A 25,804-nucleotide genomic window follows, 5' to 3' on the forward strand; every position below is an offset into this window, starting at 1 on the left:
ACCCCCCCCCCCCCCCCGGGAAACGACCCCCGCTCACTCAACCCGCTCCTGCCCCCCCCCCCCCCCCCCCTTGAGCATGGTCTCGTGAGATGCGGGTCGAGTTGGTCCCAACTCGTCCGTTGTGTCACGAGCCACCCCCTTTTTAATTTAACACGGAAGGCGCTGGTGTTAGGCCTTGATTAATGCGTGGGATGGGTTATGCCGTTGATCGCGGCGTTAGTTGCACTTCTGCATTTCTTAGCCTGTTGGGTAGACTTGTGTTGAAATGGGTAGCAACATACAGACGGTAGCCTTTCTAATGTTAGAACTGCCACTATGGATAGATGATATTTATTTTATAACTAATTTATTTTTTAGCACTTTAATAAACCCACATTCCTGACGCGTCTAGAAATGTGAAAAAAGCGAAACGGTACTGTCTAATGTAAACGCGTGCGTGTTCCGAGAACCTGAACAAATGTTTTGTACTGGTAGCGAATGAGCTTGTTGTCTTAGCTTAGAATAATACCTTTAAGTTGTATTCAAATCTTCCTCTGCTGTCCAGCAATATTCCTGTGATCGTTTACATACTGTAGTGGTTAATAATGCATGGATTAAAAATACTGGCTCTAGATGTTCTTTAGTGCCCACTCTTCTTCCGACAATACCAACATGTGACATGTTGTTGTGCCTCAGAATGGATTGAGGAAATGTGATACATTACCGTCACGGCAACAGGGAGAGTCAACCCGCGCCGGTATTGGCTGGGGGTGCATTTATATAGCTTATTTTATCACAGCACCATTAAGGAGATCTCTCTCGCTCTTGCTCTCTCTCATTATGTTTTATGCTGAGGAACTGAAGGAGCTATACTTAGGTGAGCCAAAGAGGCTTTTTTTTCCTTTTTTTTTTAAAGGAGGCACTTATCCATTATTGAGCATGCATTGTCATATTTTAGCAAGCCAAGTCGATGACTAAAGGTCTAAGGGGAAATAAAACAAAAAGGTATTAAATCTTTGTAGGTCATTTGAATGATCTAGATATAACAGTAACATATCCCAATGCACACACTCTTGCCAGCATAATCACTGTCTATTTGGCTCAAAACTAGGTAAGGAGATGGCTCATATGCTAAAAATATCAGCATTTCTGGAAGCACCAGTCGAAAATGACACAAAAGGAAACTTGTAAACATTTAATTCTTACAGAAAACGTATACATACAGCGTTTCTTCTTCTAACTCGGTAGGCCTACATTATACAACCAACAGCCATCCACACCACCTCACATATCTACACATGTGAAACACCTTATCAAACAGCGGACACAAACCATGAGGTTGAGGGAGGTGAACAATAACAAAAACATGTACAGGGGGGGGGGACAGACTTGACAGGGAACCATGCTGTAATTAAACTGATTTTTAAGAAAGTGGTGCTTACGTCAAACCTTCAAGCGTCCGATCAGAGCAAAGGAAAACACCAAATGCAATATTGCTAAATTTGATTATAGTTGGGGCCAGGATAACAAAAACATACATTTTACATTTAAAACAACTGAACCCACTTAAGGCCCTCCCCCTCCCCCCCTCCCAAGATAAAAAAAAATTATATCCACAACATACCCTCACCCCCCACACCCCCCCCCCCCCCCTAATCCTATTAAAACACGTTTGCATTACTTAACAGACCGCTATCACGCTCCCCTCAGGGACGAGCCTGTGATCCCCTTGGATGGCAGAGAGGCTCACTGAAGGAAAGGCGACACGTGTAAATCTAAGTAATCTTCGTGCAACGAACACACGAAAAGAAAAGGAACAAAGAAAAAAAAACAACTAGTACAACTAGTTCATGCAAAAACAAGGAAAACAATGTTTGAATTGGCTAGGGAAGGAAAAAGCTTAATTCCTCCATGATCCCGTTTCCTTTAACTTATCCATTTCCGACCCTACCCACAACCCACCCCCAACCCCACCCCTAGGTCCTAGGGCTGTCCCCGGGAAGCAGCCCACCCCCGCCCCCCCCCCCCCCCCTCTCTTTGGGCACTATGTGGCGTAGCGCTTGGTCCACTGTTTGGCTATTCTGTCGTGCTCCGGTCGGTTTGTGGTGTACTGTGTCGCGATGCTTCCCACCAGCGGGTCGGCTGTTTAAAGGAGGAGAGTGAAATAGTCAGCATCAATAATATTTCTTAGTTGTCGCTCGAAAATCTCACACACACACACACACACACACACACACACACACACACACACACACACACACACACACACACACACACACACACACACACACACACACACACACACACACACACACACACACACAATCACCAATTTGTCACATTAGTTCGAGGATTGATAGTGACATAACGGCCATTCATTTAAATTCCAATCTTCTCATCTGGAAATCTTCATGATTGCCACTAAAACATTGACATAATTTTATGCTCATTTTCCCCATCAATACAAAAAATGTGTGTGCATGTTGCACACACCTATGAGGGATGACGACGACTGTCTACTTGATTGTTGTGAGGAAAGAGACGCTACATACAATGTACACTATTTACTATGAGTTGATACACACACCCTTCCCACAGTAGTCCTACAGTCTACTGCAGGACTTCTTTCAATGTCGAACACAGGTCATTATTGTGACTCCACTGTGTGTGCGCGTGCACGTGTGCGTGTGCCCTCCAGGCCATTACCGGGGTTGCAGTCTGTGAGCAGAGAGCAGATGGACAGCAGGACCTTGGAGATGGTGAGGGCGGGACTCCAGTTGTCCTTCAGGATGTCCAGACAGATCACCCCCTGGCTGTTGATGTTGCAGTGGTAGATCCTGGTGCGGAACGTCACCTGGGTAACGCACACACAAAGTTATACAATAAAACATAGACTTGACAAGGTCCAATAGATCTCATGAGGCTCAAGGCAATGGACTAGAAGCGCTGGTTTCATTCCAAGTGCAACGGTGCCCTCTAGTGGTCAACTAACAGAACAACACACATTACCAGACAACCTTAGGCGAGACATCAATAGGCCTCCTTACAGCATGTAATGGCTGCACTCGCATAACTTATAGCACGATACACATCATGTCAGGAGCGTTGGTCGGAGCGTCACCTTGGGGGGTTTGAAGGGGTAGTCTGGCGTGAAGGCGATGTCCAGGAAGAAGACCCCCCCTTCGTACACCGAGCCCGGGGGCCCCAGGATGGTGGAGCGCCACTCATAGATGTTGTCCCCTTTTGGACCGGCGCTGCAAAGGGAAACACATAATATATTTAATTGGATAACCACTATTACAGATTGTTGTTTATGTACTTATTAGTCTTTATAATGCACCATAGTGGGGGAGGAAATGCTCTGTTTCAATTAAAAAAATAAAAGTACCAAATGAAAATGAATTACACACCCACACCTTTATGTGGGTCTGGGCACAATGCCCAGACGTTTCACTTCTAGTCTTATCTCGCAAACTTCATGCTAAATTGCCCTTTTTGTTTTCACAAGGAGCTTTTCCCCATAATTGCCCCACACTGTGTGGTTAAGTGTGAAAAACAATTACATATCAGCCATGGAACCACCCGACATACTGGGGTGCGATACTCTTACAAGCTGTACAAGAGACTCTGATTCAATGCTCCCGTTAACCACATGCAGGTAATATGTCACCCTTGAGTTTAATACCAAAATCTAACAGAATTTGAAAACCTGAGCTTTCACCTCAGGGGGTTTTCAAACATCGTTTTTTCATTAAAGCGCGGCAATGAATTAGGTTAAGACGTTGCGATTGATGCGTTAACAGCTTATGCACTTACTTTGGAAAAGGTTATGATGATTGATTTTGCACTTGCACACATTTGCTACCAAACACATAAAACATTACATTTATCATCCGAAGCGGCCGAAAAATATAAAACGACGTTGTAAATAAAATCTCAGGAAGCATATCTTACCGTCACATATTTTTCCGCTTAAGGGATATTAAATTCCTTGGAATAGCTCAGAAAACGTACGTGTGCACTGTCCCATTAGGAGGGGAGTCATCAATAACAGTGATATGTTTTTCCCTGCACAATAATAACATTGATGAGTTGGATCGATTGAGTGGCAGTTAGGACGTTGAATAAAGGGAGACAACACCACAGACTTTCGCGGCCGTTATTGTTTCTACAGCCAAAGGAGGTTCAGCGGCAAACTGCTCCAACAAACCACCATGAACAAAGCCCACAGCGGAGAACTATGAAGACCTGTTCATTCAAACAAGTAATCAAGTGTAATCTGATGAACCCAATCTGTATTGATTGATAAACACAGTTTGATGAAGGGCTGGGAACAGCTTTTTCAAATTCAAATATAAAATGTTTTATAAAAGTACCTCACCTCAACAATGAATGGACTGTGTAAGGCCATTTCTACTGAGCATGAGCTGTACAAAACACTCCATTGAGGCCAGACCAGCCAAAACGTGAGCTCGTTTTCGCTCTGCTGTGCCAAACGTTTAGGAAAAATGTCCTTGCATTTGCAAACTTACATGGCAATAAAACACATTTATTCTTTGGCAAAATGACTACACACAATGCATATGGACTATAATTCACAAAAGAAAAACATTGATTGTCGCGGTTATGAAAATGGTCTTTGAAAACCATGGGCACCGATACTAATAATATTACCATATATACCTACATATATCAAAATATTACCATATGGTAATATTATTACGCGTTCATGCAGTGCGAGTGAGTTTTCTGCTTCTTGCACAGACCGGTCTGGATAGTGTTGTCAGGATACAGTTGCTGCATCTGTATCCTTACCAACCTATTTTCTGTGTGTGTGTGTGTGTGTGTGTGTGTGTGTGTGTGTGTGTGTGTGTGTGTGTGTGTGTGTGTGTGTGTGTGTGTGTGTGTGTGTGTGTGTGTGTGTGTGTGTGTGTGTGTGTGTGTGTGTGTGTGTGTGAGAGAGTCCACCCCTTACCGATTCCTGGCTAGTCTATTTCATTTTTTTTTTTTTACTTAATCCCAAAAGATTCTGGATTCAGCTAATGCTTTTAAACAGTGAAACTAAGGTTAAGTTAAAGCTAATAGTAAGTCAAAGCGGTGAATGGCCTCTGAATGTTCCGCAGTGGAAAGGCTGTTTGTCAGAAACTCGGTGAAAACATCTGGATTGAAGCATCCACTCCTGTTGCTCCTCTGTGGAAGTTTAACTCCAGACTCACTGACACCGCAACGGGATGTACGACATGCAAGAGTCTCGATTTCAACCTTGAGGGCTCACACCGCTTACATGCTGTTCCTAAATCAAAAAAAAGAAATAAAATAAAATAAAACAGTAGCTCCACTTCAGGCATTAGCCACCAGAGCAATGCACTGCCTCTAAAACAATCATCTTGAATTAGCCCAGCCTGCCTTCAAGGAACCCCTGGAAGAAATGCAAACAATTGCGATTCAAAGCCAATCGTCAGACGCTCAATAAAAGCCACGCTGCTGCAGCCCCCATCGTAGCTCAGCTCTGTTCTCAACACCCGGCCAGCAGGGAGGTATTCAGGAAGCCGAGGTGTTCCCTGCGTAGGGACAAAGACCCAGAAGACAAGGGGAACTCCGTAACACTATTAGGTATGTCAGTCTACAATATGTAAATGTGACCGCCTCTTCTCTCACAAGTGATTCGTCAGGTTCACTGACAAGGACACGACCCGTCAGCCCAAGGCTCCAGTTCACCGCCCTCCACACACACACACACACACACACACACACACACACACACACACACACACACACACACACACACACACACACCACACACACACACACACACACACACACACACACACACACACACACACACACACACACACACACACACACACACACGTTTTATATCCAAGACTAGCGTTGAGAAGTACTAGAAGAATACATTGATTCCCCCCCCCCCCCTTTGAGACAGCAAACATCAGACTATTAGTTCTGATTGACATCAGAAATACTCAATAGTAAATGACTTCAAATGATGTTATAACGGATTAGCATGGTGCGCATTAAGCATCGGAAAATGATGTTCCGGAAAAATCCATTGCAATCTCACGCAATTTCTAGCGATCGATTTCCTTCTGTTCCTTCGAGCCGATTGGGCCGACCTGTGAGCGCGTCGCCACAGGGAGTAGTACCTCCGGTCCACGCTGCCAAGTGGGGGACTGTTGAACGTGCACTCACGTTACAACAACAATGCGGCTGAATGACACTACGGTGCTTCAGACATTGAGGAAGTTGGAACTACACCAAACAGCCAGAGGGATTCAGACCACGCCCCTACAGGCCTGGCTCCTCCCAATGCAGAGTGGGTATTAGATGAGATGTATCTTAGTGTACGTTTGACATTTTGTTGGCCAGATATTCGATAGTGTGTGTTGGCACTCATATTGACCCACAGGAGCGGGTTAAAGAGGGTCCACATGTTAAACCAGGAGCAATGAAAACAACTTCTTTACAATTCGTCACAGATCTCATGGCGGCCTCAGAGGTAGAGCACCGTGTGTGTGTGTGTGTGTGTAAAGTACCAACGGTGCCAGACACTCTCTGGGGAGCACGGCTCTTTATAGATGCAAAAAAGCTGCCACACACACACACACACACACACACACACACACACACACACACACACACACACACACACACACACACACACACACACACACACACACACACACACACACACACACACCTTGGTAAGTATCTGATGGGACAGGACGGACCGCTGGCAGTCTCCCAGCACTGTAACACCAAGCCTCTGTCTTTCTGATCTAACCCCAGCCAGCCTCCCTCCCTCCCTCCCTCCCTCCCTCCCTCCCTCCCTCCCTCCCTCCCTCCCTCCCCTGTGCTGCACTCACATGATGCTCAGATGGTTAACTACAGCCCTAGGGTCGGGACAAAGGAATAATACTCAAGACTCTTTTACACACCTCAAGTTCGGCCTTCTAATGGGCGAAGAAAAATGCCAAACTAAATTAGGGAAGGGCTGCGTCTCAACCAGCACCTCAAACTCATGAGCCGGAAATCGTGGCTCCAATGTCAAAAGATGAGAAAAAAAAAATGTTTGGGCTTCAGCTGGTTTCATTAGAATAAGAAAATAATGTTACGTTCAAATTCCCTGACTTCTTTCCAAATTAATTGACATTTTATCCAAGATGCCGTTCAATGATCATGTTATTGTAAACGGCGGTGACAGATGTTACCTGATGATTACAATTGTTATAGCATCTGTCTGTGCGTGTGAGCCTGGATCACCCATATCTTTGACTCCCCACCCGCCCTCCCATCACAAGCCAGAAATGGCGTCAGCTGTAGCGTACGACCATCAATATTAATCCGCTGAGGCTCATCTCATTGCTTATTTATAGACAATTATGGGTGTCACCAGGGTGGGAGGAGACACCAGGAGGAAATGTTCCACATGCGCAGCAATTCCTGAAGATTGTGTGCAGCGTTTTGTCAATCACAACGTTTTCTGAACAGTTAGGCATCCTTTAACCGCTGCATCAACATAGACCGTCACCCGGTTTCTCTCAAAATGGAGGCACACCTCTGCACTTTGAACCACACATCTCGTTGAACAAACACCACAACACAAGAGGTTAATAACCGCCATGGCGACACAGAGATGTGTGAGAAAAAACACCTGGGGAGAGTTGAGCCTTCACCACCACACTGTCAATCTGTACCTTCAATTGTCATGAGCCTCTAACGGGAATGTAAGGAGTCCAAGACAGGCAGCTAAAGGCAACGTCTTGACTAGGGGAGGAGGAGGAGGAGGAGAAAGGGAGGGAGGGAGGGAGGAGGAGGTTGTGAGAGACCAGTCATTTACCTTAAAGTTATCGCTGACTAACAGAAATAATATCAGTTTCAAGCGTTCCAAAACAATGACTTTGAATCTTGTGCATATCAGGATACAGTGTGTACATATAAACTGCATATTGCCTAACAGCCAGGGGGCAAATGGTGTGGGCGAAAAATAATTAATTTCACAAGGCTCTTGGGCTATAGGATTGTACTTTTTAATTGCCTATATATGAACTAAGTCACCCAACAGCACTAAGCAAGACAGGAAAGCATCCCCCACCCCCCTAAAAAGATCTTCCTCTTAAAAGTAGTACAAAAGTATCAGTGTTACACCACAGTTGCACCATTCAGATCCATACAGAGGCCCATATCACTGCTCAACACAAAAAATAGCCTCTTTAACGCCATTGCAATAACGGGGACCTTGGTCGATCATAAAGGAGGCTTCTGACGCGACGCGTCCGTCAGTCATCAGGGGTGGTGACTAATATAGGAGAGGCACTGAGGCAAGGACGCTCTCGACACCACAAGTGAAACTGCGATCACAGGTCATATTTCAACTAAAAGGCTGTCAGTGGGTGAAAGGAACCGCAACGCAATGATCCTACAACTTGACGGCGAACGACGACAACGAGTGGGCTTAACCCCCTCAGACGCCCCTCCTTCTGCACAGGCTGAGCAGCAGCGTGTGCCATGTTGACCTCAGGTAGTAGGTCAGCCGTTTCACACCTCCGGCCTCCAAACCAGACGGCTGCTGGATGCCCGCCTCCACACTAACCGTTCTGTCATGTGCAGGTGGAGCCCATTTCTTACATTATCATTTTTATTACAGCCCCCCCCCCGGGCACGGTTACAAAAGTCTCAATGGGCTTCACGGGCCGGGCCACCTTTTATGAAACACACTCCGCCCCCCTCGCCCCCCCAAACAGCTTAAAGGAAATGTAATTCTCAAGGAAGAAACCTTGAGAATTGCCACAGAGAGACAGATCCTTCCTTCCAGGGATGGTTGCGAGTACAATGGGTGCAACAAAGCTCAGACATAACAGCACAGCAAACAAACAACATGGAAATCCAATTAAGCTTAGTTTGAATCCATTCATCCATTCATTATTTGATCGGCTAACACCATCTTTTGATGATCACGAAGTGGATGTTTATGGGCTCTTCTCTGACAGGACAGCGCTCGACTAATCTCTTTATCTTGAGCAAGTAATGCGTTTACGATGCAGAAAAAAGGACAACTCACACATCAAATAAAAGATATTAAATATTATGCTTCAGTCACTGCAATCCAATCAGTGATCATTGAATAGCGAAATCCTTATGACACACTAATAACAACAGTGAGGAGCTTCCCATCATGTGGCGCAGACAATAAAGTATTTGTATTCCTATAAAAACAGTGTCCCCTCTACCTGTCCAATGACTTTCCATGATTTATGAACGCAAAACATGATGAAACATTACACACACTCAATGACTCGCCCTGCCTGCCCGTCTCCCCCCAGGCCTAATGTAATCAGCCAATACGCTTGTGAATCTCAAAAAGGCGAGGACCGCGAGCGCTAGGTTTGCCGGACTGAACGTGAATACACAGGGAAAACATAGGCTTACATTTGGTGAGAGGCAAGACACAGTCAGAGGCGGCAAGACACAATGCACTGACACTCCTCGACTTGTACGCCCTATGAATGACGAATCAAGTTCCCTGACTTTCCATGTCTGGAATTGCACATTTCAAAATTCCAAGACATTCCATACATTGTCCGGAAACCCTGTAGACAACACGGGCCCTAAAGCCAGCCCTCCTGCAACACTGTTCCATGCAGATGGCCCTACTCTGGCCCAGTGCAAGCATGGGTCAAAGTGAGTATGGTTCACCTGTGAGCAGAGAATACCCCGAGCTATCACCATCACAAAACACACACACTGACAGAAGCGTCCATCGACGCATCATAACCACCGATTAAGTGCTCTGCTTGCCTTCGCAGACAGCGATAGCTATTCTACTTGTATACTACTACAACCGAGCATGTGCACACTCACACACACACACACACACACACACACACACCTTGGATCTGTGCACAGCAACCCAGAATCCAAAAGCTCTTTGAAGCTCCACAAGAAGGGTACCTGCTGTTCCCAGCAGTCAGGAAATAACACACACTACTTACTTAATTTATTCACACACACACACACACACACACACACACACACACACACACACACACACACACACACACACACACACACACACACACACACACACACACACACACACACACACACACACACACCAGGGAAATACATGAGTGAACAACATTCATGATCCAAAATATCAATTCTAAGCTCAATTCTGTTAAAAGCTCAATTCTGTTAACGCTTTGCATCTCCTTACAAAGACCTTCCTGATGTGTTCTTAACGGAGTGCAATCTATTAATAAAATCGTAATACAAGCCCCCCCCCCCCACTGGTCTTATTTCATGAGGATCCCCCCTGAGTAAAGATGTGTTTAAATCACTGGACGTGTTAAAAAAACAAAAACAAAAAAAACAGGTCCACTTCAGTCCTTCTTCAAATCAGGGGAGGGTGAGAAAACGGGTCACCCATAAATAGAGCACCCATTCCAAGTACCTGCAGTTAGGCGGCGGGTCCAACGTAATGTCCGCCAACTCCTTCTGGATCCTGCAACAACAAATCAAGCGACTTATTTATTTATGTACAAGGCGTTTATTCAGATCCAGGATTCATTTCAAAATTGCATTCCCTGGACTCAATACAACACGTCGCGGGCCAAGGTCTGCAATGTGTTTACTCTCAGCAGGTGATTTGTTTTTCCCCTGCGAGAGGGAAGGATGTGATGTTCAGATCCGTACCTTTTCGCGCTGGTCGACAAGAGTTTGGAAGTCTTGCTCATGCTGGCTTTGCTTTCTCGTTTCTTGGGGGTGCTTATCTCTAGAGTTGAGGACGACGAAGAGCTTGTGCTGGCACGCGAATCTTCATCAGACATACCGATCCTGTGGGCTACGGGGGTGCATATGAAGGGAGAGATCAGCACGGGGTGGACATGAAATGGAAATTAGAAAAAGCAGACTGTAGTCTAGCATTATAAACACGAATTGTTGCGACAAAGAATCCATCGCTCGATACAAAGTCAATAAACACCTTAACGTGTTCATACCTCGGTGGTGTGCATCAGACAATGCAGATCACCGATTGGTTATTGTTATGTCGGACAACATATCCCTTAACAACTAATAGCTCTTAATTCGCTGGGAGCACTGGCTTCGTTCTCTGAGCACCCTCTGATGAGCGACCTCAGCTAATGTTTGCACTCAGGCGTTATTTTTAGCTTTTGTTTGGCTGCGACAAAAGCGATCATTTGAGGGGGAGAAAAACTAAACTGTCGGGGAGCAAAGGGTCTGTGTCCAACACTGTAAAGCAATGCACGGTAAGAGACGAGCTGATCACAATAACCATACAGAAAAAGCAGACATAATCGATGGGGCGATGTCGCATTCGACACAGGGATCCCCCCCTTCCTCCCTCATCCTCCCCACTTCATCTGAACAATTTTTTTTACAGGCAAATGAAACTTTCACCGACAGCTCGGAGAATGCCTGGTTCACGCTGTCATCCGACCCCAAACCTGTGCGTGAATCCAAACTAAATAAAAAACCCACAGCGACGAATGGATGGTGTCGTTTCACTTCTTTTTTTCCCTCATTGCATACATCCGTCGACATACAAAACCGATCTCAGTGCAGCCACCCATAGGATGGACCGATTATTTAAATCCCCCCCTCCTCCCCACCTCCAACGGCAACGGAGACACAACAGTGGTCCGATCATTTCCTAGAACCGATAACTTGGTCGGCATACATATCATATATCACGCGATTACATTGCAAACATTTGGTATTCGATACCTTCTCTTTGTGTCCGCGAGTGCCTCCGTCGCCTGGACGCGTGCCTTTCGCCTCTCGGAGAGCGGAAGTGCTGCTGCTGGTGCAACAGACACACCAAGACAGATCCTAGGGCCGATGGGATCTATTTGGCACACATGCCAAGTTGAACCCTGATCCGATGCAATGAAACCCTCGTTGAAATGGTCATTCTATTTTATTCGTATTGAATGACGTTTGGTTTTAACGTGTTCATTCAACGAGAGGATATTAAAAGCTAGGTTTAACGCCCCCACCCCACCCCCTTGCGTCTGTCCCATTATTGTCCAGTTGATTGGTGTCACACGTTCGTTGTTTTAGTCTCGGGTGGTGGTTGTGGTTATTGGTTAAACACAGGATCAAGCTGGTTTAGGAGAAGTAATGCATTGCATCTGTATATCGATTTTCAAGGCACCCCAATTTCTTTACACACACACACACACACACACACACACACACACACACACACACACACACACACACACACACACACACACACACACACACACACACACACACACACACACACACACACACACCATCCATACATACATACTATGCATACATACATACATACATTATGCATGATGACCTGTTCTTGCAGATGTAACGACATGTCATAATCACATTCCACTCAAGTCGTCAGTGCTTGGAGCGGGACTGCAGACCAGGAGCGGATCCGAAGGAGCCATGTCGCTCAGATATTGTAAACAATAATCCGTGGCCGTCTCCTTCATAGTGCCCCTGCGTCTCCCCGTCGGCCGTAATTAACCCCGCCAGTCCTCCCGCTCCTCTTTGCAACACATATTTAAGGCCCCGGCGAACAACAGTGCTCCCCCACTAAGAGGCAGACACAAAGAAAAAAACACACGTCCTGTAACTTTATAACCCGTTGTTCGTGTGCAAGGATTGGCCAGCAAACACAGAATGGTTCTAGCTATTATGCTGTTTATCTAACGGTCTTTATCATCGCCTCAGAACCTGAACCTCACAGTTGTTGTTGGCTTGTTGGCCTTCATAACCGACATGCGGGGTTTCTCGGGGGGGTTCAAGAATTGACATAACGTCTGTGCACGATTTTCGTGGTGTGGACTAACCTAAATCAATTTCGCTTTTGGGAAGTCCTGAATCGTGGCAGCCATTTCTATTTCTGGACGGGTTTATGAAAGGTGTTTGAAAAACGCACACAAAAGGTTAAGGCACTCGGATCATTAACATCGCAGGGAATGTGCTGGAACGCTATTCCGCCTTGACACATTTTTTGTGCGCTGACAGCCGAGCTTTAAATACAAAGTATGATGATGATGATGATAATGATAGTGTTTCCGGAATACACAAATGACGTGTCATCCTGCCAGGCGTGCGAGCATTCTTTTAATCATTTCACAGTTTCAAAAGAGGGCGAGTCCTGCCCTGATATCATTCCAACGTCCGCCGTGTGCCAATAGAAACATTTACTTGACAGTTGTCCAACGTGCCCTTATTCAGGGCAATCACACACACACACACACACACACACACACACACACACACACACAATATGAATGAAGCGACAACAGTCCCCGGTCACGTTTACAAGCCAGTGTTTAATTGAATATTCAAGAGCATGTATTCACACGAGGCATTATGTACAGCAAGCCACCGCTTCTATGTCAAAAACGTCGCCATTTGCAAGACCCAAGCCGGGTTTGCACATTTGATCTTTCTGAACAAAAAAGAAAAAAAAAGAAACAAACCAAAGAATATGAAAGCGGCTGAAGTCTCCCACCAGCGTGGTCGCTCCACATCCAAACAGTAACATGGCCACCGCATGAAAATGGATCCTGCTGTCATGCACTAATATGTTCAAAGAGTTGTTTGAAAAATTAACATTAAAATAGAGACAACAACAAAAAAAATCAGAGTTAAACAGACAAATATATCGCACTTGAAGATGGTGGTGGTGGTGATGGGGGAAGCGAGCACACAGAGAGAGAGAGAGAGAGAGAGACAGAGAGAGAGAGAGAGAGAGAGAGAGAGAGAGAGAGAGAGAGAGAGAGAGAGAGAGAGAGAGAGACAGAGAGAGTGGCGTGGAGAATAATAGAGGTTATAAACAATGCAGTAACAGTTTAAAACAACAAGCGACGACACCGGCACCATCACCATCATCATCGTCGTCTTCAACAACTTTTACATCAGCAACAGCAACGACAACAACAACAACGACATCGACAGCAAACAACAACAACAAGAACAGTATTAAAGCTTTTCATGACCATATCAACATTCAGCGTATTGGAAAATACAATCCCCAATAGACTCTGTATAAAAAAAGAAGCTTTCAAGTCAGCATGGAACAATTAACAGTTCGCCTTTAACCTTCACCCCCACCCTCATCCAATCAAAACGTCTGCAGTGGTCAACGTCTGGGTGTGCTTCCACAGATTAGATTCTGAGGGGCCGGATGTGTGTGGGTGTGTGTGTGTGTGTGTGTGTTTGTGTGTGTGTGTGTGTGTGTGTGTGTGTGTGGGTGTGGGTGTGTGTGAGAATGGGGGTTGTGGGGCTTGAAGTGTGCGTGTGTGTGTGTGTGTGTGTGTGTGTGGGTGTGGGTGTGTGTGAGAATGGGGGGTTGTGGGGCTTGAAGTGTGCGTGTGTGTGTGTGTGAGGGGGGGAGGGGGGGGGGTCCGAAAACAGACGGGCCAGGGGTCGTAAGGGGTCCCCCAGAGTCTATGTGGCGTAGCGCTTGGTCCACTGTTTGGCTATCCTGTCGTGCTCCGCTCTGTTGGTCAGGTACTGTGTGGCGATGCTGCCCACCAGGGGGTCCGCTGTTGGGGGAGGGGGGGGGCGAACGAGAAGAGAGAGAGAGAAAAAAAGGGAAAAGAGAGATATGGAACAACAGTTAGACAACTGTGCGTGCGTGTGTGTGCGTGCGAGCGTGTGTGTGCGTGCACAATGTAAAACACCGCAGGAACCGAAGACCAAAATGTTTCACGTTTTAAACTTCACTCCACATTCACTTTCTCGAGCCCAGAGCGGCTGGTGTGACCCTCTGAAAACAAAAACGAGCAGGCCATCGGCCTTCTGGCTGAACCACAGCGCACGACGAACCCAGGGTGGACCCGCGAGGCTTTAAATCCACGTGCCGGCGATGAAGTGTCTGTTCGGTCTGTGTAAATTGTACTGGTGTATACATGTGTAGTGTGTGTGTGTGTGTGTGTGTGTTTGTGTGGGTGTGTCTCAAGTGAGTGACTGTCTGTCGCTGCGTTGATGGCGAGATGGACCATGTGACGTGCCCGTGAGTCAACAACACAGATGATTATAAATTCCCACGGCTCCTCTATTGATTTTGCCCTTGTGTGTGTGTGTGTGTGCGCGTGTGTGTGTGTCTTGGGGGGAGGGGCCCGCATGATTTACATGGTTGTCGCACACCATCTTCGTGACCTCTCAGCAGAGGAGGCTTGTGTCTAAATGGCGTTTGGCTAATCTGAGCTGCCTCACTGGTTTCATCTCTCTGGTGGCCAGTGTGTGAGAATAGACAGTATAGGGGGAGAGAGAGAGAGAGAGAGAGAGAGAGAGAGAGAGAGAGAGAGAGAGAAAAGAGAGAGATAAAAGAAGATAGAGAGAGAGAGAGAGAGAGAGAGAGAGAAGAGAGAGGGAGAAAGGTTAAGAAAGAAGTGATCTGCTCTCACATTCCCCAAAAAGGTCTCCCATTCCCTCCGCCCACCGAAGCACCAAACGGCTTCTTCCCAACCATTGTTATCCTGTCCTCTGCCCCCCCCCCCCCCCACCCTACCCCTCCCCCTTTGTGTTCTCCTCCTCACCATCTTCTTTCTCGTTTCCCGCCTAAATCACCTCCTGTTTTGTGGTTCTCTTTCAAAGTCTTTGGCAGTCTCTCTACCAGCGCGCCACCCTACCTCTTTTCCCCTTCCTTTGTCTCCTCCTCCGTCTCGTTTTCCTTGCGTTAGTAATCTCGCTGAACCTTTAAAAAAAAAACTCTACTCCACTCATATCTGAAAAATGTGAGCAGGCAGCTGTCTTCACACGCTCCGCAGAATCCCTCCCAGACATCAATTGTATCTTGGCAACCGTCGTAGAGCATTAATGCTCCACGATTACGGCCCTTTTAGCGATTAGAAAGGGCTAAACGCGAGATAACGTGGGTAAACGGGGACATTGAAGAGCGCAAAAAAAAGCACAGAGATCGCTCCTGAAGTCGTTGAGATGCTGTTCACAAAGGAGTGTTGTTTCAAAGCAGTTTCACGCGGCGTCGACGGCACAGCGCGCCTCAGCTCACCGTTGCATCACCGCGCTTTGACTCTAAACGCGCGGCGGCAGCGTGCGCGCTCACGTGCACGGCTGGCGAACATCATGAGCTCAGCAGTCTTGGAGGTTTACCCGAGAGCCAGTTCACACCTGGCACTTAGCCTAATGGCAGGGGTTTATTAAACAACGGTTTTTATATACACACTCATATTTAGATTATTATTTTTTTTGGTTTACTCCATTTCATCACGCCGTCTCATTTATCTGCAGACACATCCTGGGAAGAAATCCATCTCGAAGGACGGTTTTTGTATTTTCTTTTTTTTTTTACAAGCGACTGACTCTGTCCTCTGAGTCCGTGGGCGTTGGCACTGTGCTGCTAATTGTGGCGGAGTTGAACATGATGAGCTTTAAAGAAGCTAAATGTCGTGGCCTCGCTCCCTGAACCTTTCCCCCCTGCCCATGTTGAGCAGCGTGGGCCCGATATTGATTCATTTACGGGCGCGTAATAAAAATAATAAAAGAATCCCCAAAAAAACGGTCTGTGTCTCGCATTTTCATGGCCACTCCGCTGAACGTGGTGACATCTCAATGGCCATAGTATGATGTAGTGCGGTGTTGAATCGAGTCAATTATTGTTCCGGCCTTGGAGGGACGAATTATTATATTCTTTTATGAAAGAAAATAAATAAAAAAACAGCCGTCCACCGATGTTCATGGAGAAGACCCTGTGTGTGTGTGTGTGTGTGTGTGTGTGTGTGTGTGTGTGTGTTCAAAAAAAAAAGTCTCTCAAGATGGATCTCTTTCAAGGATGTGTCTGCAGAAAATTGAAAAATTGAAACATCTAAATATAAATGCGTATAGAGAAATCCTGTTTAATAAAGACAGTTTAATAATGACATTAAGCTGGGTGTGTGTACAAGGACCTGTGTGTTTGTCAATGCACATGTGTGTGTGTGTGTGTGTGTGTGTGTGCTCTTGTGTCTGTGAGCTCTTGTGTCTGTGTGCTCTTGTGTTTGTGTGTCTCTGTGTGTGTGTGTGTGCTTATGTCTGTGTGTCTGTGTGCATGTGTGTGTGCGTGCGTTTGTGTCTGTGTGTCTGTGTGCGTGTGCGTGCGTGCGTGCATGCGTGCGTGCGTGCGCTTGTGTCTGTGTGTGTGTGTGTGTGTGTGTGTGTGTCCTCCAGGCCATTACCGGGGTTGCAGTCTGTGAGCAGAGAGCAGATGGACAGCAGGACCTTGGAGATGGTGAGGGCGGGACTCCAGTTGTCCTTCAGGATGTCCAGACAGATCACCCCCTGGCTGTTGATGTTGCAGTGGTAGATCCTGGTGCGGAACGTCACCTGGGTAACGCACAGGTAGGCAGGGACGACATTAGCTATATATATATATACACACACACACACACACATACATACACACACACACACACACACACACACACACACACACACACACACACACACACACACACACAGACACAAACACACAGTGGCAGGCAGATCAAGCCGACTGTTATAATTCATAGTTTGTCCTTATTTGAGACTGCATCAAACAAACTGAAAACAACCCTGCGTCCGTCAGTACAAATATAGCACTACATCTTTTTATTAACACAATCACAATACATATTTGCCTAGTGTGAATGGAAATGTCCTCTTCGTCGTGTAATATATGTGCAGGGCTATGCACACAGTGCACAAAATTGCCCCCCCCCCGCATAATAAAGATGATACAGTGGGAGAGTTTAGAGCTGGATGCTCTGCATGCTGAGAATGTTCACGGGAGTGTGAGGAATTTTAAAAAGGCTGCCCCCCCCCCCTCAACCCCCCCTTTTTTTTTTTTTTTTTTTTCTTGCACGCGTTCGCTCCCGTACGGATACATGATCGAGAACATTTCTCCCCCGTAGATCGGAATCACCGACTGAGCACGTCCGCGCACTGCCGTATACTGTGTTGTATCACATCATCCTGCTTCACACAAAGAACAAGAAAAGCATCATCGTATCCGTGATCCCTGCAAAATCCATAGTTGTGTAGCGTTGACGAGAGACCTGCCTGACGGACCTGAGACGGATAGAAGTTATGACTCAAGGTAGGTTAACGTAACAGCCTCCCGCCCCCCCCCCCCCCCCCCCCCGCCCCCCCCGTAATTGAGCTCAGTGAAGGTGTGGGGAGGGATTAGTCATACGTCAATAACAAACCGCAACGGCGGTGCCGTGCAATGTGAGCGCAACTCTCAGCAACATTTACGTCAGATTTTTTTAAAGACCAACTTTTGAAGCACTTTATATATAAATATATATTTATAGAAACACCCCCCCACACACACACACACACACACACACACCGTGTGTGCATTTGTATGCGTGCGTGTGCGTGTGTACGCATGGGTGTGCGTGCGTGCATGTCTGTGTGTGTGTATGCGTGCATACGTGTCTATGTGTGCGTGTGCGTGTGTGTCTGTGCGTGTGTATGCGTGCGTGTGCGTGCATACGTGTCTATGTGTGCGTGTGCGTGTGTGTCTGTGCGTATGTATGCGTGTTCGTGCGTGCACGTCAGCGTGCATCTCTGTGCGTGTGCATGCGTGCATGCGTGTGTGAGTGTGTATGCGTGTATATGTGTGTGCATGCGTGTGTATGCATGTGTATGCGTGTGTATTGGTGTGTATGAGCCATCTTTGCTTACTACCTGTAACACTGTGACCCGGTGCTGCAGCTGTGGCGGTGCACGGCCGTTTACGGTGTACTCAGGAGTGTTTAGGGGCTGCGGCTGCCATTTTACAAGGTGGAAAGTAAAGCGGATTGATTGTGTCCTTGCTGCCATTATTAACTAAGTAAGCCCCCCCCGCCCCCCCGCCCACACCCACACCCACACCCCCATCCAGCATCCGAATCCCTGTCATGGCCTCTCAGACCTCCCCCATGCTGAGGAGATCCTGGTGATCCCTGTCGGATCGGAGGAGTGCTCACTGACACACACACACACACATGCACGCACGCGTGTGCGTGTGTGTGTGTGTGTGTGTGCGTGCGTGCGTGTCAGTGACAACCGCTCTTGAGCAAGGCGAGGCGGGAGGCTGCCACGGGGGACAAAAGGCAGCCCCCTCATCAGGGAGCCGTGGCGTGGCGACCTCTGCCCAGGGAGCGGCACAGACGCCATACAAGTCAGGAGCCGGAGGAGACCTCACCACTAATTGTTTCAGAGGAGGAGGGGAGGGGATCCTCTTCGTAATGAGACCCAAACAACTCCCCCCCCACCCCCACCCCCATCCCCATCCCATCCTGAACTGGCCGGCTAGACAGACAGACAGAGGGACAAAAAGACAGACAGATGGGAAGAGAGACAGGTGGAGGGAAAGACAGGACAGACAGACAGACTGACAGACAAAGGGACAGATAGAAAGAGAGATACAGACAGACAGACGGACCAACAGGCATATTGGCAGACAGACCGACAAAGACAGACAGAATGAGGGACAGACAAATGCAGCCACAGTCAACTGACAGACAGGCAGCCAGACGGACAGAAAGACAGACAGACAGAGGGACAGTGAGACCGACAGACAGCTAGACGGAGAGAGAACGACGGACAGAGAGACAGGTGGAGGGAACGCTAGAAAAGGTGGGCAGACAGACATATACGCAGAGAGACAGAAAGACATACAGAGACAGAGACAGACAGAGGGACTGGGAGACAGACAGAGAGACAGACTCTACATTTACTCGCTGTCGGGATATTCAGTCACAAGGAAAAGAAGCCAAGTAGACATGGGAGGTGAGTGGGGTCTGTCTCAACGGCTCCTCATTGTGAAATCTACCAAGGAAAACAGACAGAATGCCACAAGAAACACATTCAAATCCTCCCTGAATCACGTAATTGCTCTGAAAGGCTAATCTGTGAAGACACGATAATCAGCGTCTGTGGAAAAAATAAGTTGCCAGTCATCTATCTTCACTTTGCCTCCTCTGATTTACAAAATCGTTCCTCTGATACTTTTCCAAGACCCAATTGTAGCATTGAAGGAAAAATTACACAAGCCATAGTTCTGTCTGCCTGCACCACTACAAAGACTTTGAGACGAAATAGAGCTGTCACTTAAATTAATGTTTGCACTACTTTTGCTGGAAGAACTTATTTTGAGCCGTCCGCAAGCCCACAACTCGACCCGTCAACCATGTATGAATATTCCCTTTATATGCAAATTCTGGATTTGCGTTCGGTCCTGTGTGGAGTGGATGTCTGATTGTCTGATGTCTGAAAGTGTGACTAGGTCCGAAAGAAAGAGTACATGACAAGGAAACAACCGAAACGCAACAACACTCCAACCTTTGAGGTGAAATCCTTGCAAGCATTAGCATACGCAACTCAATGTCCTCAACGTGGTCACCTTCCATTTCAAAGCAGCCGTTTACCTCACTTCACCGTGAACACACACGTACACACACCCTGTACACCGGAGTGGACAAAAAAAAGTCCTCTCTGGCTTCGGGTGGCAAACGGCAAGCAAAGAGCTCTCGCCTTCGCGCTCCTCCGAGTCAATGTCGAGTCAATATCAGTCCGGCTGAGACGGCACTCCCCCCTCTCTCCCCCCTCACTCCCCCCTCTCTCCCCCCACTCTCCCCCCTCACTCCCCCCTCACTCCCCCCTCTCTCCGGCTCCTCCCCGGCATCCCTGGGCCGCAGATGATTATTATTCAACAGTCCTCCGCCAACACAGTTCGAATTACTTGGGGAAAATATGGACATAAGTTATATGGAGGCCATTAATACACAACCCTATTCAATATTTGATTACCCGCCCCGCCCGCCCAACCGCCCCCCCCACCCCCCCCCCGCCCCGCCCTTCGGTGATTACATGGTAATCTCAGCGGCGTGACGGGCGAAGGAGCTGATGGAGGAACTGCCAAAGGCGGTGTTGAAGAGGTGTGCTGTTAAAATTGAGGGGGTAGAGAGAAACGAGAGAGAGCGAGAGGGAAAGAGAGGGAGAGAGCAAGAGCGCGCGCGAGAGAGCGAGAAAGACAGAGGGACAGAGAGCGCACGAGACAGAGTGAGTGAGAGAGAGCAATGGAGTGAGAGAGAGAGAGAGAGCGCGATAGAGTGAGAGAGCGATGGAGGTGTTGGAGGTAGTGGGGGGGGGTCCTATGTCAGGAAGCATTGCTGATGGGCCTGATAGAAAGGGGTTAATGCTGAGGAAAGCGGTTGAATCACACTGCCTCTGGGCCTACATTGTGTGTGTGTGTGTGTGTGTGTGTGTGTGTCTGTGTGCGTGCATGTGCATGCGCGCGCGTGTGTGTGTGCATACGTGTGTGCAAGTGTGCGGCAGTGGATGTGCATGTGTGCGCGCACGTGTGTTTGTGTGTGTTTATGTGTGTTTGGTGTGTGTGTGTATGGGGTGGTAAAGAGAGAGAGAGAGAGGGAGGGAGAGGTATTGGTAGCACGGATGATGTGAGGCGGGGGTGGGGGGGTGAGGGGGGGTAATGAGGGGCTCTTTGTATGTTTCCTGCGTTGCAAGCAGCTGCGGCCCTCAGAGGGAGCACAATCCTCCTGCTGCTTGGATGTGTGTGCACGTGTGCGCTAATGTGTGCCTGTGCGCGCATTTGTGAGCGAGCGTGTGCACGCATGTGTGTGAGAGCGTGTGCATGCATGTGTGAGTGTGTGTGCAATCATGCACGTGTGTGTAGGTGTGTGCATGAGCGTGTATCCGTTTCTGTGTGTCTGTGTCTGTGTGTGTGTGTGTGTGTGTGTGTGTGTGTGTGTGTGTGTGTGTGTGTGTGTGTGCGTGTGCGCGTGTGTGTGTGTGCCTGCTCTATGGCCAAGCTCCTGTGTCTGTAAGGCTGTTCACAGCTCACAGCGATAAACTAGCAGGGGGCTTGGTGTCGTGTTTTTGTGTGGGCGTCGTTTCGATGTGTGTGGGTTGGTGTAGTAGTGCATGTGTGTGTGTCGTTTTTAGGGGGGAACTTTGCCCCCCCCGCCCCCCCCCCTGTCCTTCACAGCCAGGACTAAGGGTCGAGTTATGGTTGGACGTTGGACGCAACGCAATGACCACGCAGTCGCTTCGATGCAGTCGGGGACCGGTTTTGGTTCTGCGTCGGGGTTACATTAGCAGACTGATCACAGCCCTCGCAGCTGCATTGTAACCTTGCGCCTCGAGGCAAGGTTAACATTTTTGGGAGGCGCACGTCAGGCACTTGCGGTGGACGCAAGGAGGGTCGGCAAGGACCTAGATGTGTCGGCAAACCCCCTTGCCTTGCATCAAGGTCCAACAATGACTCTACCTTGAGTGAGAGGTGGCGGTGGGGAGAGGAGAGGTTTATAAAGCTAAGGGAGACCTCACCCCAGTTCTTATTAGGCCTGAATCACTGACTGGACACACGTGTCACTTAAATGTTTTTTTTTTTCATTTTTGACGTCCAAAACAGACTTCAAACATCCCAAACAGAGTCATACTAAACAAGCCCGACTTTACAGCCAGGTACACCCGGAGTGCTTTGCTCCGTTAAAACGATAGATTCTAAGTCTGTTTAAATCCGAGCTGTGTGTTTTGTGTGTCGGGCTTTAGACCGCTCCGGCGCTAGCTCAAGGGAACCCTTCTCCTATCTCAGTCTTCCGTACCGACTCATGATGTCATTTGCGCGTTCCAAGCGCAAACGCACGCAGCCATTGATTCCAGCGTGGCGCTCCACAAAGGCACCGCTGTGAGCCTCGCCGGTGTATGCTCTTTGCGTCGCACACGTTTTTCCTTACGGTTGTTGAATCTAATAATAATCATAGGACGCCGGCGGGCTCGGGGACCATCGCCTGGAGCGCACGCGGCGGCGGCGGCGGCCGTGTCCGTTGCGCTCAAGCCCGTCTGTAGCTAGCCAAAACAATTCAGCCCCCTGATCGATGAGAGGATTTATAGTTGAAACAACAAACACAAAAACCATGGAGACAGATTTAGAGGACATAATGGCCACAGAAATAAAAGGGGCCACTCGCACACGTACGCACGCACACACACACACACACACACACACACACATCTTCAGCAGAAGCAGCAGCAGCAGCGGCAGCAGAAAAAAAAAAAAAAAGCACTGGCCTTGAACAAAAAACAAACACGACGACAGAATGAGAGGAAAAAAAAAAAAAATCCTCTTAAAACAAAAGTCATCTGACTTACACAACGGCCGCATTGTGGAACACACGGAGCGTGGAAGGAAGTAGGGGGGGGGGTGGGCATGTGCAAGCTGGTGTGTGTGTGTGTGTGTGTGCGTGTGTGTGTGCGCGTGTGTGTGTGTGTGTGTGATTATGATGTGTGGAAGTTCCCTCTTTCCAGCCCAACACTGAGGCCCGATAGTTAGTGGGAGCGTCACCTTGGGGGGTTTGAAGGGGTAGTCTGGCGTGAAGGCGATGTCCAGGAAGAAGACCCCCCCTTCGTACACCGAGCCCGGGGGCCCCAGGATGGTGGAGCGCCACTCATAGATGTTGTCCCCTTTTGGACCGGCGCTGCAGAGGGAGACCGAGGGAGCGACAGAGACAGAGAGAGAACGAGAGAACGAGAGAGAGAGAGAGAGAGAGAGAGAGAGAGAGAGAGATGATGAAAGAGGGAGGGAGCGAGAGGGGGGGGGGGGGGAGAAATCATTGCTGTTATTACCGTCTGTCTATTTATCCGCGCCTCCATTTGTCATGTGCTGTATTGACTTTCATCTAAGCAGGCGTGCAATTCAAAATTATTATTTAATGCTTTGACATAACACAATCCTTGTCTTGCAACCTGGCCGATGTGAAACCGATGTGAAAAGAAAGAGAGAGATTCAATCTAACAACAGACTTGTTTAAGAGGAGAACACACACCGCCTAATCTAAAAAAACATACCCATATGCTGTGTGTGTGTGTGTGTGTGTGTGTGTGTGTGTGTGTGTGTGTGTGTGTGTGTGTGTGTGTGTGTGTGTGTGTGTGTTGGCGGTGTAATTATCAGCCATCAAATCAAGCCGTCATAGAGGTCCTTTTTCATTAGCAGATAAGATGGTCTTATTATGTAAATACGGCTCGATTGCATCTGTAAGCCTTTGGAAACCATTTAGGGGGAATCCATGTCTTCTCTTGAATGACTCGTCTGCCAAACACACAGCTTGAACACACACACACACACACACACACACACACACACGCGAGCACGCATGAGCATACACACACACACACACACACACACACACACACACACACACACACACACACACACAGCTCCTTCCTCATTGTTCCCCAGTGCTTCACTGTTGGGCAGCTTGCTGCTGCCTACTTCCATTGTTACCTTAATTCCTGCTGCACACACACACACACACACACACACACACACACACACACACACACACACACACACACACACACACACACACACACACACACACACACACACACACACACACACACACACACAGAGAGAGAACAGTGAGAGCAAAGCCTCTAATCTAATTCCATTTTCAACTGGAATAAGGCCAGATACCCCCGTTGGTTTTCTCCTCCTTCCCTCGTGTTGCCCATGTATCACTTCCCTACTCTAACCGCTCGCATTGAGGCAGACAGAGAGAGAGGCACGACGAAAGTGAGAGCAGTTTCAGAGAGTGAGAGCGAGAGAGAGACGTAGAGAGAGGGAAATAGAATGGAAGGGAAAGAATGAGAATGAAGGCATGAGAGAGAGAGAGAGAGAGAGAGAGAGAGAGAGAGAGAGAGAGAGGTGGGTGGGTTCCACTTGTGTACATGAGTAAATGACGTGAGCATGTGCGAGAGAGAGAGAGCTCTACAGAGGACATGGGGGGAAATCAGGCAACAAGGCGTAATAGAGAGAAGGAGAAGGAGTGGAGAGAGGGGTTAAGGGGCCAGGCCCGGGGGGCTTTGCAGCCCACGGTGAGCCCGGCCCCGGCCTGGCCCCCTTGTCATGTCCGCCCCGGTCGGACCACGTCGAGGGGAGTGACAGGAGAAAGGAGTAAGCAGGAGGGGGGGACTCTTTTCACCGCATGGCAACCCATGGCTGGTGTGAGGCGTTCTACTGGGCTGGATTAAAAATAGCTTGGGGAGAGAGTGAGAGTGCACGAGAGAGAGAGAGAGTGCACGAGAGAGAGAGAGAGTGTGCACAAGAGAGAGAGAGCGAGTGCACGAGAGAGAGTGCACAAGAGAGTGCATGAGAGAGAGAGTGCACGAGAGAGAGTGCACGAGAGAGTGCACGAGAGAGAGAAAGTGCACGAGAGCGAGTGCCTGAGAGAGAGAGAGAGCACGAGAGAGAGACAGCCCGAGAGTGCACAAGAGAGAGAGAGGACGAGAGAGAGAGAGAGAGAGAGAGAGAGAGAGAGAGAGAGAGAGAGAGCGAGAGAGCGAGTGAGAGTGCACGAGAGAGAGACAAAGTGAGAGTGGGAGTGAGACAGGAGTGAGGCGGGGGCTGTTAACGGCGTGTTTAGGCAGGAAACATGTTGTCACTCTGCCAGGTCAGCCTAGAAATATCACAGAGACAAAGAGAGAGCACAACATGGCTCCACGGTTGTTCGGGAGCAGCTCGGGACCCCCGAGAGAACTGACCCGAGACAAGCCTGTTTTCTTGCTGAGGGGTGATGTAACGCGAGGGACACAGGGATCTGACAACCGGGTGTCAGGTCCCCAAGGTTCAGTACCAGGCCGGGGTCACCAGCTCCTCCACTCCAGCATCACTGGAAGTCACAGTTACCGGGACAACCCGACATGGTAGCAGTTCTGAGGGATTGGGAAAATCCGGCAAAACCAAGTGTGTCTGTTGAAAGATGAAAACCAACATTCCCTTTGATATCCGTTTCAA

At 48.2% G+C, this 25,804-nt stretch overlaps 2 protein-coding genes across 3 annotated transcripts in view; both read right to left on the minus strand.

Annotated features, from left to right (window-relative positions):
- Nucleotides 1–2,009: 2,009 nt before the first annotated feature.
- Nucleotides 2,010–25,804, minus strand: part of LOC311364891 (ubiquitin-conjugating enzyme E2 E1-like) — a 46,908-nt gene continuing 23,113 nt past the window's right edge. Inside the window, exons 1-6 of one of the 2 annotated variants that reach the window (XM_084484390.1) lie at nucleotides 11,746–11,790; nucleotides 10,693–10,840; nucleotides 10,451–10,501; nucleotides 3,101–3,233; nucleotides 2,686–2,833; nucleotides 2,010–2,121 (exon numbers count right to left, since the gene is read on the minus strand). In XM_084484390.1, coding sequence (XP_084340516.1) covers nucleotides 2,024–2,121; nucleotides 2,686–2,833; nucleotides 3,101–3,233; nucleotides 10,451–10,501; nucleotides 10,693–10,826 — 564 coding nt within the window. In that variant the 5' untranslated portion in view covers nucleotides 10,827–10,840; nucleotides 11,746–11,790 and the 3' untranslated portion in view covers nucleotides 2,010–2,023. Of the gene's footprint in view, nucleotides 2,122–2,685; nucleotides 2,834–3,100; nucleotides 3,234–10,450; nucleotides 10,502–10,692; nucleotides 10,841–11,745; nucleotides 11,791–25,804 lie in introns of those variants that run through there. The other variant, XM_084484389.1, reaches the window with a different exon arrangement.
- LOC311364952 (ubiquitin-conjugating enzyme E2 E1-like) lies at nucleotides 13,334–24,286 on the minus strand (the record flags this gene model as incomplete). Its single annotated transcript, XM_084484458.1, has 4 exons — nucleotides 13,334–14,564; nucleotides 17,196–17,343; nucleotides 23,354–23,486; nucleotides 24,222–24,286. 4 exons carry the CDS (start codon nucleotides 24,284–24,286, stop codon nucleotides 14,467–14,469), a joined length of 444 nt encoding a protein of 147 aa, XP_084340584.1. The 3' UTR covers nucleotides 13,334–14,466.

This window comes from Micromesistius poutassou, assembly GCF_964030765.1.
Source record: "Micromesistius poutassou genome assembly, chromosome: 20".
NCBI classification, from domain to species: domain Eukaryota; kingdom Metazoa; phylum Chordata; class Actinopteri; order Gadiformes; family Gadidae; genus Micromesistius; species Micromesistius poutassou.